This window comes from Somniosus microcephalus, chromosome 5 (genome assembly GCF_052327205.1).
Source record: "Somniosus microcephalus isolate GS21.2 chromosome 5, FLI_Smic_1.0, whole genome shotgun sequence".
Classification (NCBI taxonomy): domain Eukaryota; kingdom Metazoa; phylum Chordata; class Chondrichthyes; order Squaliformes; family Somniosidae; genus Somniosus; species Somniosus microcephalus.
In genome coordinates, this window is record NC_140991.1 from 319,424,812 (window position 1) to 319,444,339 (window position 19,528).

Consider the following 19,528-nt stretch of genomic DNA (forward strand, 5'->3'; position numbering starts at 1 on the left):
TTGGCAAGTATATCCTTTCCTAGGTAAGGAGACCAAAACTGCACACAGTACCCCAGGTGTGGTCTCACCAAGGCCCTGCGATGTAAAAAGACTACTGAGTACTTGGTTTGAGTATAAAACAAGGCTTTAATCAACTGTTTCAAAACCATGAGATTTCTAGTTACAATCACTAGTTCCTGGTTACAGAAACATCCTGAGCAAGCTGGGCCCACGCCCGAGTATTTATACTCCTTGGATGGCGCCACCAGCTGGCCGCCCAGTGTTACTTCATGAGTCATGATAAGATTCATGACACCCTGTATAACTGTAGTAAGACATCCTTGCTCCTGTACTCAAATCCTCTTGCAATGAAGGCCAACATACCATTTGCCTTCCTAACTGCTTGCTGCACATTTATCCACGATATACTGCATCTGCCATGTATTTGCCCACTCACTCAACGTGTCTAAATCGCCTTGAAGCTTCTATGCATCCTCTTCACAACTCACAATCCCACCTAGTTTCGTGTCGTCAGCAAACTTGGAAATATTACATTTGGTTCCCTCATCCAAATCATTGATATATATTGTGAATAGCTATGACCCAAGCACTGATCCCTGCGGTACCCGACAAGTCACCGCCTGCCACCCTGAAAAAGTCCCATTTATTCCTCCTACTCTCTGTTTCCTGTCTGTTAACCAATTTTCAATCCATGCCAGTATATTACCCCCAATCCCATGTGCTTTAATTTTGCACATTAACCTCTTATGTGGGACTTTATTAAAGGCCTTCTGAAAATCCAAATACACCACATCCACTGGTTCTCCCTTATCGATTACACCAGTTCTCCCTTATCTATTCTACCAGAGGTGTTCAAAATTATGAGGGGTCGGGACAGAATAGACAGAGAGAAACTGTTCCCATTGGCAAAGGGGTCAAGAACCAGAGGACACAGATTTAAGGTGATTGGCAAAAGAACCAAAGGCGACATAGGAAAAAACTTTTTTACGCAGTGAGTGGTTAGGATCTGGAATAGAAACATAGAAACATAGAAGATAGGAGCAGGAGTAGGCCATTCGGCCCCTCGAGCCTGCTCCGCCATTCAATGAGATCATGGCTGATCATCCAAATTCAGTACCCTGTCCCTGCCTTCTCCCCATATCCCTTGATTCCTTTAGCCTTAAGAAATATATCCAACTCCTTCTTGAATATATTTAATGAATTGGCCTCTACTGCCTTCTGTGGTAGAGAATTCCACAGGTTCACCACTCTCTGGGTGCAGAAATTCCTCCTCATCTCTGTCCTAAATGGCTTACCCCTTATCCTTAGACTGTGACCCCTGGTTCTGGACTCCCCGGCCATTGGGAACATCCTTCCTGCATCTAGTCTGTCCAGTCCTGTTAGAATTTTATAAGTTTCAATGAGATCCCCTCTCATTCTTCTAAACTCCAGCGAGTATAAGCCCAATCGACCCAATGTCTCCTCATACGTCATTCCTGCCATCCCAGGTATCAGTCTCGTGACTCTTCGCTTCACTCCCTCCATGGCAAGAACATCCTTCCTCAGCTAAGGCGACCAAAACTGCACACAATACTCAAGGTGTGGTCTCACCAAGGCCCTGTACAACTGCAGCAAGACATCCTTGTTCTTGTACTCGAACCCTCTCGCTACGAAGGCCAACATACCATTTGCCTTCTTAACCGCCTGCTGCACCTGCATGCTTACCTTCAGCGACTGGTGCACAAGGACACCCAGGTCTCGTTGCACTTCCCCTTCTCCCAATCTATTGCCATTCAGATAATAATCTGCCTTCCTGTTTTTGCCACCAAAGTGGATAACCTCGCATTTATCCACATTGTACTGCATCTGCCATGCTTCTGCCCAATCACCCAACCTGTCCAAATCATACTGGAGTTTCTCGGCATCCTCCTCACAGCATACACGCCCACCCAGCTTTGTGTCTGCAAACTTGGAGATAATACATCTAGTTCCCTCGTCTCGATCATTTATATATATATAGCTGGGGTCCTAGGACCGATTCCTGCGGTACCCCACTAGTTATTGCCTGCCACTCGGAAAAAGAGCCGTTTATTCCAACTCTTGGCTTCCTGTCCGCCAACCAGTTCTTTATCCAAGTCAGTACCTTGCCCCAGTCCCATGTGCCTTAACTTTACACGCTAATCTCTTATGCGGGACCTTATCGAAAGCCTTCTAAAAGTCCAAATGCACCACATCCACTGGTTCTCCCTTATCTATTCTACCAGTTACATCCTCAAAAAGTTCCAGTAGATTAGTCGAGCACGATTTACCTTTTGCAAATCCATGTTGACTTTGTCCGATCCTGTCACTGTTTCCCAAGTGCTCTGCTATTACATCTTTTATAATGGACTCTAGCATTTTCCCCACTACCGATGTCAGGCTTACCGGTCTGTAATTCCCCGTTTTCTCTACCACCTTTTTTGAATAGTGGGGTAACATTAGCTACCCTCCAATCCATGGGAACTGTTCCAGAGTCTATCGAATTTTGGAAGATGACCAGCACTGCCCGAGAGTGTGGTGGAGGCAGACTCAATCACGGCTTTCAAAAAGGAGTTGGATAAGTACCTGAAAGAAAAAATTTTGCAGGGCTACGGGGAAAGGGCAGGGGAGTGGGACTAGCTGAAGTGCTCTTGCAGAGAGCCGGCACGGGCTGGACGGGCCAAATGGCCTCCTTTCTGTGCTGTAACCATTCTATGAATAATTAAACCCTTTCTCTTCTCAGTCACCAAATAAGTGCCTTTCCTACATTACAACAGTGACGACACTTCAAAAAATGCTTCTTTGGCTGTTAAAGCGCTTTGGGACGACCGGTGGTCATGAAAGGCACTATAGAAACACAAGTCGTTCTTTTTTTAGATTACCTGAGCAGTCACAAGATGGAGCATTACAGGCATCATGGGAAGACACGTCTTCAAATGCTTTGCTTGAGTTGTTGATGGATGCTTGCGCCCAGAAACATTACACAGTGCCGAAAGAACACCACCTGTGAGGCAAGAACGTTTTGTAAGTTGAGAGTTAACCTAACTCTGTGAACAAAGTGATTGACAATATATTGAAGCTTTTGCAGCAAGGCTTGGTGGCAGTGAGTGAAGCAATCAGCTGTATTAAAATGTCACTGATGTAAAAAGACGACTGAGCGCTTGGTTTCAGTATAAAACAAGGCTTTAATCAACTGTTTCAAAACCATGAGATTCTAGTTACAATCACTAGTTCCTGGTTACAGAAACATCCTGAGCAAGCTGGGCCCACGCCCGAGTATTTATACTCCTTGGACGGCGCCACCAGCTGGCCGCCCAGTGTTACTTCATGATTCATGACAGTCACTCATTGGTGTGACCGCAGTGAGAATACAGCACACAGTTCTGTTCACCACAGTACAAAAAGGGATACTGCAGTTTGTTTAAAAGATCCAGAAAAGGGCAACCAGAATTACTCAGTGGATGGAGGGACTGGATTGTGAGGAGCAATTATGTAAATTGGGCACTTTCTCACAGGAAAAAAAAGGTTGAGAAGTGATGTGATTTCTACTTTTAGGATTCTAAAGGGACTAGATAATGAAGAATATGACAAGATGTTTCACCATGTCCAGAACCGTAGAAGCAGAGCACACGGTCTGCGCTTGAAGCGGGGGGTAAATTCAAAACTAAGCTGTAGGAACATTATTTCAGTGAGCGAGTGGTCAGTCTATGGAACAGGCTCCCCAGGGAGACGGGGGAAGCAGAGAGTATCGATTCAGTGAAATGCAAATTAGATAGATTTCTTTCAGAAAGAAAAGACAGACGGGCTTGCATTTCTCCAGCGCCTTTCATGACCACCGGACGCCCCAAAGCGTTTTACAGCCAATGAAGCACTTTTTGAAGTGTAGTCACTGTTGTAATGTGGGAAACGCAGCAGCCAATTTGTGCACAGCAAGCTCCCACAAACAGCAATGTGATAATGACCAGATCATCTGTTTTTAGTGATGTTGATTGAGGGATAAATATTGGCCCCAGGACACTGGGGATAACTCCCCTGCTCTTCTTCGAAATAGTGCCGTGGGATCTTTCACATCCACCTGAGAGAGCAGACGGGGCCTCAGTTTAACTTCTCATCTGAAAGACGGCACCTCCGACAGTGCAGCACTCCCTCAGTACTGCCCCTCCGACAGTGCGGTGCTCCCTCAGTACTGCACTGGGAGTGTCAGCCTAGATTTTTGTGCTCAAGTCTCTGGAGTGAGACTTGAACCCACAACCTTCTGACTCAGAGGCGAGGGTGCTGCCCACTGAGCCACGGCTGACACACTTAGCACAGTAACAGCGGACAGGACAATGGCAGTCCCAAGCTCCGACTGTGATAACACTGCACTTCCCTGACATCCAAAAGTCCTTCCTGCTCCTCCTCCTCTTCCTCCAAGCAGTGCATATACAATCAGTTCCTGAATGGGACACCCACTGTGTGAAGGCGGATGGGGGTAGTATAAATGATGTGCAACTTTCCAGCTCTGCTTAAAAGCTGCTGGATGCCGTGCAGCGCCACTGTAGTATGGAGCTCTGACATTTCAGCTTCCTAACTCAACAATAGATCAGCCAGTTTCAGTCCAATTTTCTGTCAGTCTTTTTAAACAACTTTAGATTTCGGAAACAAGCCACACTGAAAATGTCCGGTTGATATTGGCAACATGTGCACATGACCTGTGACCAACGTAAGGGACGAATTAGATGCAAGGCCTGATTGATGTCAGCCGTGGCTCAGTGGGCAGCACCCTCGCCTCTGAGTCAGAAGGTTGTGGGTTCAAGGCCCACTCCAGAGACTTGAGCACAAAAATCTAGGCTGACACTCCAGGGCAGTACTGAGGGAGTGCTGCACTGTCGGAGGTGCCGTCTTTCGGATAAGACGTTAAACCGAGGCCCCGTCTGCTCTCTCAGGTGGACGTAAAAGATCCCATGGCACTATTTCAAAGAAGAGCAGGGGAGTTCTCCCCGGTGTCCTGGGGCCAATATTTATCCCTCAATCAACATCACTAAAAACAGATTATCTGGTCATTATCACATTGCTGTTTGTGGGATCTTGCTGTGCGCAAATTGGCTGCCACATTTCCTACATTACAACAGTGACCACACTTCAAAAAGTACTTCATTGGCTGTGAAGTGCTTTGGGATGTCCAGTGGTCGTGAAAGGCGCTGTAAAAATGCAAGTCTGTCTTCTTTTTCTTTTTTCTGCATCTTATAAATATAATTTAAATCTGAGTGTTTCAGGTTTGGTCTTGCTGCCATCGCCATATCTGCGACCAGAAATGCCTTAAGTGCAAATTGGGTGAAACAGTCTCCATCCCTTTTTGTTCTATCTCACACATCTGGTGACACCTGGGACATTAGACAGAGGAACGATATCCCAATAATAAGTTTACATAATAGTTTACCAGGAGCTAGCAAATTATTAATTTAAATCAGCAGTGTGATATATTACAACCATTCCTAGATGGAATGAATAAAAAGCTTAGCGACTAATTTGGGGTTTTATTCTCTTGTATTTGATTTTACTTCTAGACTTGACTATTCCAACGCACTCCTGGTCAGTCTCCCACATTCTACCCTATGTAAACTGAGGCCATCCAAAGCTCTGCTGCCCGTGTCCTAACTCGCACCAAGTCCCATTCACCCATCACCCCCTGTGCTCACGGACCGACATTGGCTCCCAATTTTAAAATTCTCATCCTTGTTTTCAAATTCCTCCATGGCCTCGCCCCTCCCTATCTCTGGAATCTCCTCCAGCCCCACAACCCTCCAATTCTGGCCTCTGGAGCATCCCTGATATTAATCGCTCCACCATTGGTGGCCGTGCCTTCAGCTGCCTGGGCCCTAAGCTCTGGAATTCCCTCCCTAAAACTCTCCGCCTCTCTACCTCTCTTTCCTCCTTTAAGATGCTGCTTGAAACCGACCTCTTTGACCAAGCTCTTGGTCACCTGTCCCAATATCTCCTTGTGTGGCTCGGTGTCCAATTTTGTTTGATAATCACTCCTGTGAAGCACCTTGGGACGGTTTACTACGTTAAAGGCGCTATATAAATATAAGTTGTTTTTGTTGGTATTGCTGTTGTCAACAAACTGCCTAATCCCTCTGGTGTGAGAACTGTTAACGCAGCAATAGATGCTTAATCCCTCTTAGTCAATGCACACATTCATGCCAGCAGAGGTGTGAAATTGATCGTGCAAGAATCTGCCAGTTGGAATTTGAGTCATAAATTTTCAGATCAACTGTTAAAAGCTCGAGCCCTCGGAGTTGAGGGGCACAACAGCTGTGCGAGTCCACCCTGTTTGGGCACCGGTAGAACAGTCGAGCGTCACATCGGAGTGAAGTGCTGGGATATTGCAGAGTCCGGGAACGAGACAAGTCAGCTGTTCTACTTCTGACTCTCTGATCTCCCAGCATTTCAGTCCCCTGGTATGTCAATCAGCTGGTGAGACTCAGCTGTTCTAATAACATGCAAACAGACTTTGTCCCACAGCTAGCTGTTCTGTTCCTGACTGAGGGGGCCTGGCATTTCAATCAGAAGCAAGGTTCAACCGTTCGACCAAATTACACACTAATACTGTAAGCAGATTGTTGGCGAGTCTGAAGCCATCCTCTTCAGTTCCCAGCTGCTCCCGCTGTACCTGAGCTATCCGATCCCACCCACCTTCCCAGCTGCTCCCGCTGTACCTGAGCTATCCGATCCCACCCACCTTCCCAGCTGCTCCCGCTGTACCTGAGCTATCCGATCCCATCCACCTTCCCAGCTGCTCCCGCTGTACCTGAGCTATCCGATCCCATCCACCTTCCCAGCTGCTCCCGCTGTACCTGAGCTATCCGATCCCATCCACCTTCCCAGCTGCTCCCGCTGTACCTGAGCTATCCGACCCCACCCACCTTCCCAGCTGCTCCCGCTGTACCTGAGCTATCCGATCCCATCCACCTTCCCAGCTGCTCCCGCTGTACCTGAGCTATCCGATCCCATCCACCTTCCCAGCTGCTCCCGCTGTACCTGAGCTATCCGATCCCATCCACCTTCCCAGCTGCTCCCGCTGTACCTGAGCTATCCGATCCCATCCACCTTCCCAGCTGCTCCCGCTGTACCTGAGCTATCCGATCCCATCCACCTTCCCAGCTGCTCCCGCTGTACCTGAGCTATCCGATCCCATCCACCTTCCCAGCTGCTCCCGCTGTACCTGAGCTATCCGATCCCATCCACCTTCCCAGCTGCTCCCGCTGTACCTGAGCTATCCGATCCCACCCACCTTCCCAGCTGCTCCCGCTGTACCTGAGCTATCCGACCCCACCCACCTTCCCAGCTGCTCCCGCTGTACCTGAGCTATCCGATCCCATCCACCTTCCCAGCTGCTCCCGCTGTACCTGAGCTATCCGATCCCATCCACCTTCCCAGCTGCTCCCGCTGTACCTGAGCTATCCGATCCCACCCACCTTCCCAGCTGCTCCCGCTGTACCTGAGCTATCCGATCCCATCCACCTTCCCAGCTGCTCCCGCTGTACCTGAGCTATCCGATCCCATCCACCTTCCCAGCTGCTCCCGCTGTACCTGAGCTATCCGATCCCATCCACCTTCCCAGCTGCTCCCGCTGTACCTGAGCTATCCGATCCCATCCACCTTCCCAGCTGCTCCCGCTGTACCTGAGCTATCCGATCCCATCCACCTTCCCAGCTGCTCCCGCTGTACCTGAGCTATCCGATCCCATCCACCTTCCCAGCTGCTCCCGCTGTACCTGAGCTATCCGATCCCATCCACCTTCCCAGCTGCTCCCGCTGTACCTGAGCTATCCGATCCCATCCACCTTCCCAGCTGCTCCCGCTGTACCTGAGCTATCCGATCCCACCCACCTTCCCAGCTGCTCCCGCTGTACCTGAGCTATCCGACCCCACCCACCTTCCCAGCTGCTCCCGCTGTACCTGAGCTATCCGATCCCATCCACCTTCCCAGCTGCTCCCGCTGTACCTGAGCTATCCGATCCCATCCACCTTCCCAGCTGCTCCCGCTGTACCTGAGCTATCCGATCCCATCCACCTTCCCAGCTGCTCCCGCTGTACCTGAGCTATCCGATCCCATCCACCTTCCCAGCTGCTCCCGCTGTACCTGAGCTATCCGATCCCACCCACCTTCCCAGCTGCTCCCGCTGTACCTGAGCTATCCGATCCCATCCACCTTCCCAGCTGCTCCCGCTGTACCTGAGCTATCCGATCCCATCCACCTTCCCAGCTGCTCCCGCTGTACCTGAGCTATCCGATCCCATCCACCTTCCCAGCTGCTCCCGCTGTACCTGAGCTATCCGATCCCACCCACCTTCCCAGCTGCTCCCGCTGTACCTGAGCTATCCGATCCCATCCACCTTCCCAGCTGCTCCCGCTGTACCTGAGCTATCCGATCCCATCCACCTTCCCAGCTGCTCCCGCTGTACCTGAGCTATCCGATCCCACCCACCTTCCCAGCTGCTCCCGCTGTACCTGAGCTATCCGATCCCACCCACCTTCCCAGCTGCTCCCGCTGTACCTGAGCTATCCGATCCCACCCACCTTCCCAGCTGCTCCCGCTGTACCTGAGCTATCCGATCCCATCCACCTTCCCAGCTGCTCCCGCTGTACCTGAGCTATCCGATCCCATCCACCTTCCCAGCTGCTCCCGCTGTACCTGAGCTATCCGATCCCATCCACCTTCCCAGCTGCTCCCGCTGTACCTGAGCTATCCGATCCCATCCACCTTCCCAGCTGCTCCCGCTGTACCTGAGCTATCCGATCCCATCCACCTTCCCAGCTGCTCCCGCTGTACCTGAGCTATCCGATCCCATCCACCTTCCCAGCTGCTCCCGCTGTACCTGAGCTATCCGATCCCATCCACCTTCCCAGCTGCTCCCGCTGTACCTGAGCTATCCGATCCCATCCACCTTCCCAGCTGCTCCCGCTGTACCTGAGCTATCCGATCCCACCCACCTTCCCAGCTGCTCCCGCTGTACCTGAGCTATCCGACCCCACCCACCTTCCCAGCTGCTCCCGCTGTACCTGAGCTATCCGATCCCATCCACCTTCCCAGCTGCTCCCGCTGTACCTGAGCTATCCGATCCCATCCACCTTCCCAGCTGCTCCCGCTGTACCTGAGCTATCCGATCCCATCCACCTTCCCAGCTGCTCCCGCTGTACCTGAGCTATCCGATCCCATCCACCTTCCCAGCTGCTCCCGCTGTACCTGAGCTATCCGATCCCATCCACCTTCCCAGCTGCTCCCGCTGTACCTGAGCTATCCGATCCCACCCACCTTCCCAGCTGCTCCCGCTGTACCTGAGCTATCCGATCCCATCCACCTTCCCAGCTGCTCCCGCTGTACCTGAGCTATCCGATCCCACCCACCTTCCCAGCTGCTCCCGCTGTACCTGAGCTATCCGTACCCACCCACCTTCCCAGCTGCTCCCGCTGTACCTGAGCTATCCGATCCCACCCACCTTCCCAGCTGCTCCCGCTGTACCTGAGCTATCCGATCCCATCCACCTTCCCAGCTGCTCCCGCTGTACCTGAGCTATCCGATCCCATCCACCTTCCCAGCTGCTCCCGCTGTACCTGAGCTATCCGATCCCATCCACCTTCCCAGCTGCTCCCGCTGTACCTGAGCTATCCGATCCCATCCACCTTCCCAGCTGCTCCCGCTGTACCTGAGCTATCCGATCCCATCCACCTTCCCAGCTGCTCCCGCTGTACCTGAGCTATCCGATCCCACCCACCTTCCCAGCTGCTCCCTCAGGCTGAAGCCAACAATGCACTACCTTGGTGTCCTGCTCAACTCGGAACTGAGCTTTGAGCCCCAAACCTACCATTCTGGCCACCACAATCCGATCTTATTCACGCTGCTGCTGACAACCTCATCCCAATAACCACGTCACCGCCAGGCTGGGGGTAGAAATTGGTATGCATCGCGGCCCTTTTTCCAGGCGTAAAATGGACACAACAGTGACAAGTGTAGCAGCGAGACGGCCTGCGCCCAATCTGCACCTGTGTTTGTGCCCTTGTTAAATTCTTCTTCGGCATCTGAAACAGGCTTTCGGGCCCTTGCATGTGTTAATTAGCGGCCTAACGCCTGTTGAAGGACCACGCTGGTAAAACGTGTTTAGGATGAGTGGAGCAGGTAGAGGGTCGGCCCCGCTCAGAATTCTAGTGTCACCCTTGCGGCCGTCAACAAAAGTTAATTAAAAAAAAGAATTGATCAACAAAACCTTCCTGTGGAGCCAGGGGCAACAGGAGCTCCCCCGACTCGACAGTCACCGCGATCGCCCCCCGCTGTTGCCCGCTCCAACGCCCCCTCCTTGAACTTAACTTTGAGTGAGGTAAGCGGCCCAACATTCGGTATCTTCAATGTGCGAGCTGCCCGTGGAGGTGCAACAGGTGCCTACAGCGAGTGCAAAATCTTTTATTGATGCCCAAGGAATTTCCACTCCTAGATTTCTCCGAAGTGCTCCTCAACCTTCTCCCCAGAACTCATGTCCCATACACCAATCACCCTTGTCCATGGCAACCACAGTGACTCCCACAGTGCTTTTGATTTCAGAACTCTCATCCTCATTTACAAATCTCACCAGGTTCTCTCCCACCCTACCTCTGCAACACCCTTCAGTCCTACATCCTAGCTCGCAGCCTCTGCTCTTTCAACTCATTTTATTATGCCTTCCACTTTTGATGGCAGAGCCTTCAGCTATCACCCCTCTGCCCTCTGGAATTCTCTTGCTGAACCGCTCCACCTTGTGTCACCTCTCCCCACCTTCAAAAGCCTCCCCAATCACAAAATCGATCATCTCTCTAAACTCTTCTTCTAACTCCTGCTCAAGTCTCTAACCCCGGTGAAGCACCTTGGTATATTTGTATTATAGTGCTATATGAGCAAATAATTATTGTCGTGGCCCCTTGGGAAAAATAAACAGTAAGCCATGGTCTTAATGCCATATGCCTGATAATGCCTAGTCACCAAAATAATGCTCATCACCAATCTAAAGCTAAAATTTTAATGACAGGATTTGCAACTGTTCAGGTGGACTGAATACACCCTGGATTATTTGCTTGTGGTGTAGTCTTCTTTTGAATAGCATTCAAGTTCCACATACAAATTAATAGGCCATTACCCAAAGGGGCGTAAAACATTTACACAGTCTTTTTAAGATCTTGGCATCACACAAGCCCTTAGCTTACCAACAGCCCCTGCTGTGTCTAAGACTTCACTCTGGTATTTAAAGAATGTTGCAGATTAAATATCAAGTTAGTGCATTGGGGAATGAAACAGACAAAAATAGGAAGTTCCAGATGCCCCAAGTGAAAGAAAGAGTCAAGAGGCAGGGCGGGAGGAAGTGTTGTACAAAGAGGTTGAACTGCAGGTTTTAAAGATTGATGAAGGTCATGTCAATAATAGATGATTTGTTCACCTTCCCAATCAAAGGGCATTATGCTAAAATAATACAGAATACAAATGGAAAACTTGAGGACCTCATTCTGAAGGCAGCTTGGAACCCAAGTGCCCGAGCAGCGCACTTGCTGTCTTGAGATGTCAGATCATTAGAATATTTCACTTCGCTCCCGGGCAGCTAGCGTCACCATGGGGAGGTACTGAGTAAAGGCCAAGTTCTTGGTGTGACAATCACACGTGGCTTGTGCAGAGTATAAGATAAATTCGCCATTCCCACCAGGAAGCTGCACTCAAAGGGAGCACAGGTTGGAGATTGGGTTATAACTATGTAGTACACTGGGACATGCTATTGTGCTTCTTGCATTGACTGTACAGCAGGTGAAACTGGGGCGGGGGGAGGGGGATTTCCAGGATCCCTACATCCTGCCAGTCCCACTTCCAAGTGTGACATAGTGATGGGGAGGGGGAGTGGATGACAGACAGAAGAAGCACCGCCCCTCCCCACACGCCGCAAATCAGAATTTATCAATTTATTATGGCAGACATGGGCTCAGCCCCAAGCCCCTGCCCCCAATCAGATCACACCAATTCCGTGGCAAAAACCACATGGAATTTCACCAAAATGAAAGCTCTGTCATGAGCCAGTACAACGAGCATTAAAGTAGTGCTGAAATATAACAAGCAATCCTACTGTGGTTAGAGGGAACAGTACAACAATCCTACAGTGGTTAGAGGGAACAGTACAACAATCCTACTGTGGTTAGAGGGAACAGTACAACAATCCTACAGTGGTTAGAGGGAACAGTACAACAATCCTACAGTGGTTAGAGGGAACAGTACAACAATCCTACAGAGGTTAGAGGGAACAGTACAACAATCCTACAGTGGTTAGAGGGAACAGTACAACAATCCTACAGTGGTTAGAGGGAACAGTACAACAATCCTACAGTGGTTAGAGGGAACAGTACAATACATCTTCAAGAAACCATCCAACTACTGCACCACCTATTTGACTCCAGAGAAACGACGGGCCAGATCTAGCTGCAGCAGGGCATTTAACGGCACCTGTCGTTACTTAGACTGACCCCTGCACTCTTCAACTCAAAACAATGTTGTCCACTAAGTCATTGAAAGTGTGAGCTGATCAGGTCACAGCGAGAGAAGCTGGGCATCTGGGACCTGAGTGAGCAGGGGAAGCAACAGGGTATCTCCTCAACCAATCAGATTGTAGGATTGGGAAATAAACAGCGGAAGGACGGAGAAGGAGGGTGAATTAAAGGGGGTGAATTCAATGTCAAATCAGGTACAGAAAGAGAAATAAAGAGAGGAAAAGAAAGATTGGATTAAGAGAGAGAGAGAAAAAAAGAGGGAAAAAGGAAAAGTAAGAAAAAAAAATTTCATTAAAAGTTTTTAAATCTCAAAACAATTGACAGCCTGAAGGAATGAGATTCCACACTTACAATAGTTCATTTTCAGTGCCGGAGAGGTTGATTAGCAGTCATTAACACTTAGCATGTCATGTCTGCTTGTAATTACTAGCGGCGGGTTTAGTTCCTGTCTACCGCACAACATTGACAGCAACTTCAGGACATTTGATGCTGTCAATGGTGGGGCCGACTGCGCAATGCTGCCTAATGGCGGAGCAGCGCAATGCTGTGTTCATAATCTAATGGCAGACAGCGCAATGCTGTGTTCATAATCTAATGGCGGAGCAGCGCAATGCTGTGTTCATAATCTAATGGCGGAGCAGCGCAATGCTGTGTTGATAATCTAATGGCGGAGCAGCGCAATGCTGTGTTCATAATCTAATGGCGGAGCAGCGCAATGCTGTGTTGATAATCTAATGGCGGACAGCGCAATGCTGTGTTGATAATCTAATGGCGGACAGCGCAATGCTGTGTTCATAATCTAATGGCGGAGCAGCGCAATGCTGTGTTCATAATCTAATGGCGGAGCAGCGCAATGCTGTGTTGATAATCTAATGGCGGACAGTGCAATGCTGTGTTCATAATCTAATGGCGGAGCAGCGCAATGCTGTGTTCATAATCTAATGGCGGAGCAGCGCAATGCTGTGTTGATAATCTAATGGCGGACAGTGCAATGCTGTGTTCATAATCTAATGGCGGAGCAGCGCAATGCTGTGTTGATAATCTAATGGCGGAGCAGCGCAATGCTGTGTTCATAATCTAATGGCGGAGCAGCGCAATGCTGTGTTGATAATCTAATGGCGGACAGCGCAATGCTGTGTTGATAATCTAATGGCGGACAGCGCAATGCTGTGTTCATAATCTAATGGCGGAGCAGCGCAATGCTGTGTTCATAATCTAATGGCGGAGCAGCGCAATGCTGTGTTCATAATCTAATGGCGGAGCAGCGCAATGCTGTGTTGATAATCTAATGGCGGACAGTGCAATGCTGTGTTGATAATCTAATGGCGGAGCAGCGCAATGCTGTGTTCATAATCTAATGGCGGAGCAGCGCAATGCTGTGTTGATAATCTAATGGCGGACAGCGCAATGCTGTGTTGATAATCTAATGGCAGACAGCGCAATGCTGTGTTGATAATCTAATGGCGGACAGCGCAATGCTGTGTTGATAATCTAATGGCGGACAGCGCAATGCTGTGTTGATAATCTAATGGCGGACAGCGCAATGCTGTGTTGATAATCTAATGATGGACAGTGCAATGCTGTGTTGATAATCTAATGGCGGACAGCGCAATGCTGTGTTCATAATCTAATGGCAGACAGCGCAATGCTGTGTTGATAATCTAATGGCGGACAGCGCAATGCTGTGTTGATAATCTAATGGCGGACAGCGCAATGCTGTGTTGATAATCTAATGGCAGACAGCGCAATGCTGTGTTGATAATCTAATGGCGGACAGCGCAATGCTGTGTTGATAATCTAATGATGGACAGTGCAATGCTGTGTTGATAATCTAATGGCGGACAGCGCAATGCTGTGTTCATAATCTAATGGCAGAACAGCGCAATGTTGTGTTCATAATCTAATGGCGGACAGCGCAATGCTGTGTTCATAATCTAATGGCAGAGCAGCGCAATGCTGTGTTGATAATCTAATGGCGGACAGCGCAATGCTGTGTTCATAATCTAATGGCAGACAGCGCAATGCTGTGTTCATAATCACGTAGTTACTCGTGGGCAGAAGTGATAGTGTCGATAAAAGGTAAGTGGTAGTTATAGGAAAGTCTATGGGTAATCTCACAAATTTGCATGCTTTTGATGGAGTCCAGCCCATGTGGATGCCCCCAATAATAAAGCATCAAAATTAATGGATTCGAATTAAGCAAAATAAATAGCACAGCCAGATGGTAATTCAGTGCACAATTAGAATGATCAGATCAAGCAATTTCAAATTGTAGATTGAATACATAAATGGTCTAGAGTTAGCAAATAACATGTGTGCCACACAAGTGCCAGGCAATGACTATCTCCAACAAGCGAGAGTCTAACCACCGCCCCTTGACATTCAACGGCATTACCATTGCCGAATCCCCCACCATCAACATCCTGAGGGTCACCATTGGCCAGAGATTTAACTGGACCAGCCACATAAATACTGTGGCTACAAGAGCAGGTCAGAGGCTGGGTATTCTGCGGCAAGTATCTCACCTCCTGACTCCCCAAAGCCTTTCCACCATCTACAAGGCACAAGTCAGGTGTGTGATGGAATACTCTCCACTTGCCTGGATGAGTGCAGCTCCAACAACACTCAAGAAGCTCAACACCATCCAGGACAAGGCAGCCCGCTGGTTTGGAACCCACTTACCACTTTAAACATTCACTCCCTCCACCACCGGTGCACCGTGGCTGCGATGTGCACCATCTACAAGATGCACTGCAGCAACTCGCCAAGGCTTCTTTGGCAGCACCTCCCAAACCCGTGACCTCTTCCACCTAGAAGGACAAGGGCAGCCGGCGCATGGGGACACCACCACCTCCAAGTTCCCCTCCAAGTCACACACCATCCTGACTTGGAAATATATCGGCTGTTCCTTCATCGTCGCTGGGTCAAAATCCTGGAACTCCCTCCCTAACAGCACTGTGGGAGCACCTTCACCACACGGACTGCAGCGGTTCAAGAAGGCGGCTCACCACCACCTTCTCAAGGGCGATTAGGGATGGGTAATAAATGCTGGCCTTGCCAGCGACACCCACATTCCAGGAACGAATGAAAAAAAATCAAAATATATCATCAATACCTGTGTTATTGTAGTCCTGAAGTGGAAAAGAAAACTTAAAATAAGAAAAACTAACTAAAGGAGCAGACTTATTGTTATTTTCTAATTTACTAGCATGCAAGTCGATAATGTGAAAGACACTATTTTTGTTATATGGGAAGGGAGGGCAGAAAGAAAAGACAAAAATATGGTTTCGTAAAACAGCATTGTAACGAGTGTGGGGGAGATTCTTAACTGACCGAGCTCAGGGACATCAGGGCAGGCTGAAGACTCTAAAACCAGTAACAGCCTGGAGCAACGGGCTGCCTGAATAGGGTATTTAAAACAACAGCAAAATACTGCAGATGCTGGAAATCTGAAATAACAGAAAATGCTGGAAACACTCAGCAGGCCAGGCAACATCCATGGAGAGAGAAACAGAGTTAACGTTTCAGGTCGATGACCCTTCGTCAGAACTGGAAAAAGTTAGGGATATAACAGGTTTTAAGCAGGTGCAGAGGCAGGGAAAAGGGGGGAGAGGAGGAAGGGACTAAAGGGACGGTCTGTGATAGGATGGAAGGCAGGAGAGATTAAATGTTGCAAATGGGAATGGCAGAATCATCAACAGTTGCCGCCTGAAAAAATGGGGGAGTTATAGTCTGAAATTGTTGAACTCAATGTTGAGTCCAGAAGGCTGTAAAGTGCCTTATCGAAAGATGAGGTGTGGCTCCTCGAGCTTAGGCTGAGCTTCATTAGAACAGTGTAAGAGGCCGAGGACAGAGAGGTCAGAGTGGGAGTGGAACGGAGAATTAAAGTGACAGGCGACCAGAAGCTCGGGGTCCCCCTAACGGACTGAACGGAGGTGTTCCACAAAGCGGTCACCCAATCTGCATTTGGTCTCCCCAATGTACAGGAGACCACATCGTGAGCAGCGAATACAGTATACTGTACTAAATTGCAGGAAGTACAAGTAAATTGCTGTTTCACCTGGAAGGGCTGTTTGGGGCCCTGGACAGTGGGAAGGGAGGAGGTAAAAGGGAAGGTGTTTAAAACATTGAAAACATCAAATGAAAGTTTACCAATGACAAAAAAACGACACCTTTTAGTCTCAGAAATATCCCTTCAGATTGCGTTCTTGGCGTAGTTTCCCTTTATATTGTCTATGTTCTGAAGGTAATTCAGCAGCTTTCACCGGGATGTTTGTTGGCAGAACGATTTTCAGTGTGAATAGGTTGCTTGTTTCTAAACTCGGCAAAAATTCAGATTGCAGGATGAGCAAATAAATAAGACCAACCACTGGAAATGTTACCCCAGTAATCAGATCTTACTGTGAATTCCTAATGTCAGGAAACGGCAAGGAAGTGGCGTGTCAGCATTTACAGAATTGTGCCTGCTGCACTTTAGGTGTCAGGCACAACTTCTATGAGGTGAGAGCGTTCTGATGCATGCAGCCAAGTTTGGAGTTCACCCTGACAGCAGGAGCTGCCAGTTTGAATCTGCTGCCTTTTTAATACATTTCCACCATTACAGTAACTGAGTTTTTAACCGAACCATGTAGTGATCAGGGCACTCCCTAGGGGGAGTGTTTGCTAGTGCTCTGGGGGAGGGTTTAAACTAAAATGGCAGGGGGTTGGGAACCTGAGCAAGGGGACAGAGGAAAGGGAAACAAGGATAAAAGAAAAGATAGGAAGGAGAAAAACAAAAGTGGCAGTCAGAGAAATCAACGGTTTAAATCAAACATGGCCACAGTAAATAATAATTCTAATAGGTCTAAGCGTTAAAAAAACAAGCCTGAAGGCTTTGGCCTAGAAATTCAGTATCACCACGTTTGGGGCGCTACAGCCGGGCGTTCGCTAAATTTAGCGGCCGGCGCAACTTAGCGCCACCTTCGCCAAAATTGAGTTGCATCGCCCTAAGAGGTTGCTGCTGCGCTAAAGCAGGCGGTGCACGACTATCATAAGGTGCTAAGCCGGCGAGCCGAGGCGCTACCACCGAGGGCGGGCGCAGCACAGGTGCGCCGAGTTATTGACTGAAGGCAGACACGCTGGCGCCGGGCAGCTCTTAAAGGGGGAGGGTCGATTTGGATTGCACCCACGCCCTGCACACTGCAGCCCTGAATCTAGGCTTAAACAGAGCTGCTTCAAGAACGCTACGCCCACGACTATGGAGAAGGCCAGGGAGCGAGCGCAGCGCTTCAGCGAGGGTGCCCTGAAGCTTCTAGTTGGCGCAGTGGAGCGCAGGCGACCTGTCCTCTTCCCTGACAGTGGCAGGAGGCCGCTGCCCAGCGAGTACAGAAAAGCCTGGAGGGAGGTGGCAAACAGGGTGACCTCCAGCAGCTTGGTCCCCAGGACACCCACGCAGTGCAGAAAAAAGTTCAATGACCGCACTCGGGTTGTCAGGGTGAGTACCCTTTCCAGTATCCTCTTCATCCCTGCATGGGCACCTCACGTTACGGCCAAAGGGTCCTGAAAGCCCCAATGCCCAGCCCTCATCCAACAGCTATGGGACTCTCATGAAAATCACATGCACATTCACCACTTTACACACTGTCAGGGCTATTCGACCATGGGATACAATGCAGGCAAGATCAGGGCTTGACACTGTCAGGGCTATTCCACCATGGGAGACAGTGCAGGCAAGATCAGGGCTTGACACTGTCAGGGCTATTCCACCATGGGAGACAGTGCAGGCAAGATCAGGGCTTGACACTGTCAGGGCTATTCCACCATGGGAGACAGTGCAGGCAAGATCAGGGCTTGACACTGTACTCAGAGGCCGTCCTTTCTCTTGCAGGGCAAGCTGGCCCACAATCGGAGGCAGCAGCGACGGACCGGGGGAGGCCGTCCTGACCTTAAAGACCTGAGCGACCTGGAGCAGCGAGTGGAGCAGATTATGGGAGGCCGGCTGATTGGCCCCGTCGCCACTGGAGATGCCGAACCCGTTCTGGACAGCAATGGTAAGGTCATCGCCTTTTTGACCTCTCTTTCCACTTGTGCCTCACACCAGCATCCTTTGCCACTCTCGAACCAATGCAGTGCATTGCAGCACTCATGCCTCCCTCGCTGCCGCCCTGTCCTCACTCTAAAGCAACTCCTGTGCCTCCCTGCTTTCAGATGCTTAATCGCCAGGTGAGGAGGCGGGCCCTCAAGCTGGCACTGCGCCTGATTCGGAATTCGAGGAGGAGGAAGAGGAAGCCAGCCCATCAGTGCCACCCTCAGCCGAGGCAGCCCATGGCCATGATGGGGACACGTCTTCCCTGGAGGGGAGCAGGGGGGGGAAGGGTCTGATGACGGTGAAGCTCCGGGGCCCAGCGGGCTGCAGCAACATGGGAGGGGTGGGGAAGCTCGGCGGCCTTCTCCCCGGAGAGTGAGTGCGGCCTCCAGTCCTGCTACGGTGAGCGCAGAGGAGGTGCGGCTCCTTGGTGAAATGGGCGTCCAGGCTGAGCGCAGGCACATTGAGCTCATGGCTGCAGTGGCAAGGATGCCTGACTCCATAGAGTTACTGGCAAGGAGTGTTCAGGAATTCGGGGCAGCACAGGCCAGGAGTCTGCAGGACTTCGGGGCAACACAGGCGACTTCCAGCCAAGTGCTTAGTCGTGCCATGCAATCAGTGGCTGGTCTGATGCAGACACAGATCAGGGCCACACGGGCACTAACTGCTGCCACCCTCGCTGGATTGGCCAGGAATCGCCGGGGCCCTCGCCGTTCCGCAGCAGCCCAGCAGTCTGTGCTTCAGCAGATTGCTGTGCATGCTTCAGTGCTGGCCCGTGCGAGTGCCAGTGTATCAGCCGACCAGGGAGTGCCTGTGCATTCCTGCAGCCAACACTGTCACTCCTCCACTGCAGCTGCCACCACCCGTAGGACAGACTGCAGCCGCCCAAGCAGAGTTGGAGCAGTCAGCAGCCGGGCCCTCCAGGCCCAGAGCT

At 50.2% G+C, this 19,528-nt stretch overlaps 1 protein-coding gene across 1 annotated transcript in view; it reads right to left on the reverse strand.

Moving 5' to 3' along the window:
• ulk4 (unc-51 like kinase 4) overlaps positions 1 to 19,528 on the reverse strand; it is a 585,662-nt gene that overhangs the window by 311,532 nt on the left and 254,602 nt on the right. The window contains exon 22 of the mRNA XM_085989398.1: positions 2,880 to 3,001. Coding sequence (XP_085845524.1) covers positions 2,880 to 3,001 — 122 coding nt within the window. The remainder of the gene's footprint in view (positions 1 to 2,879; positions 3,002 to 19,528) is intronic.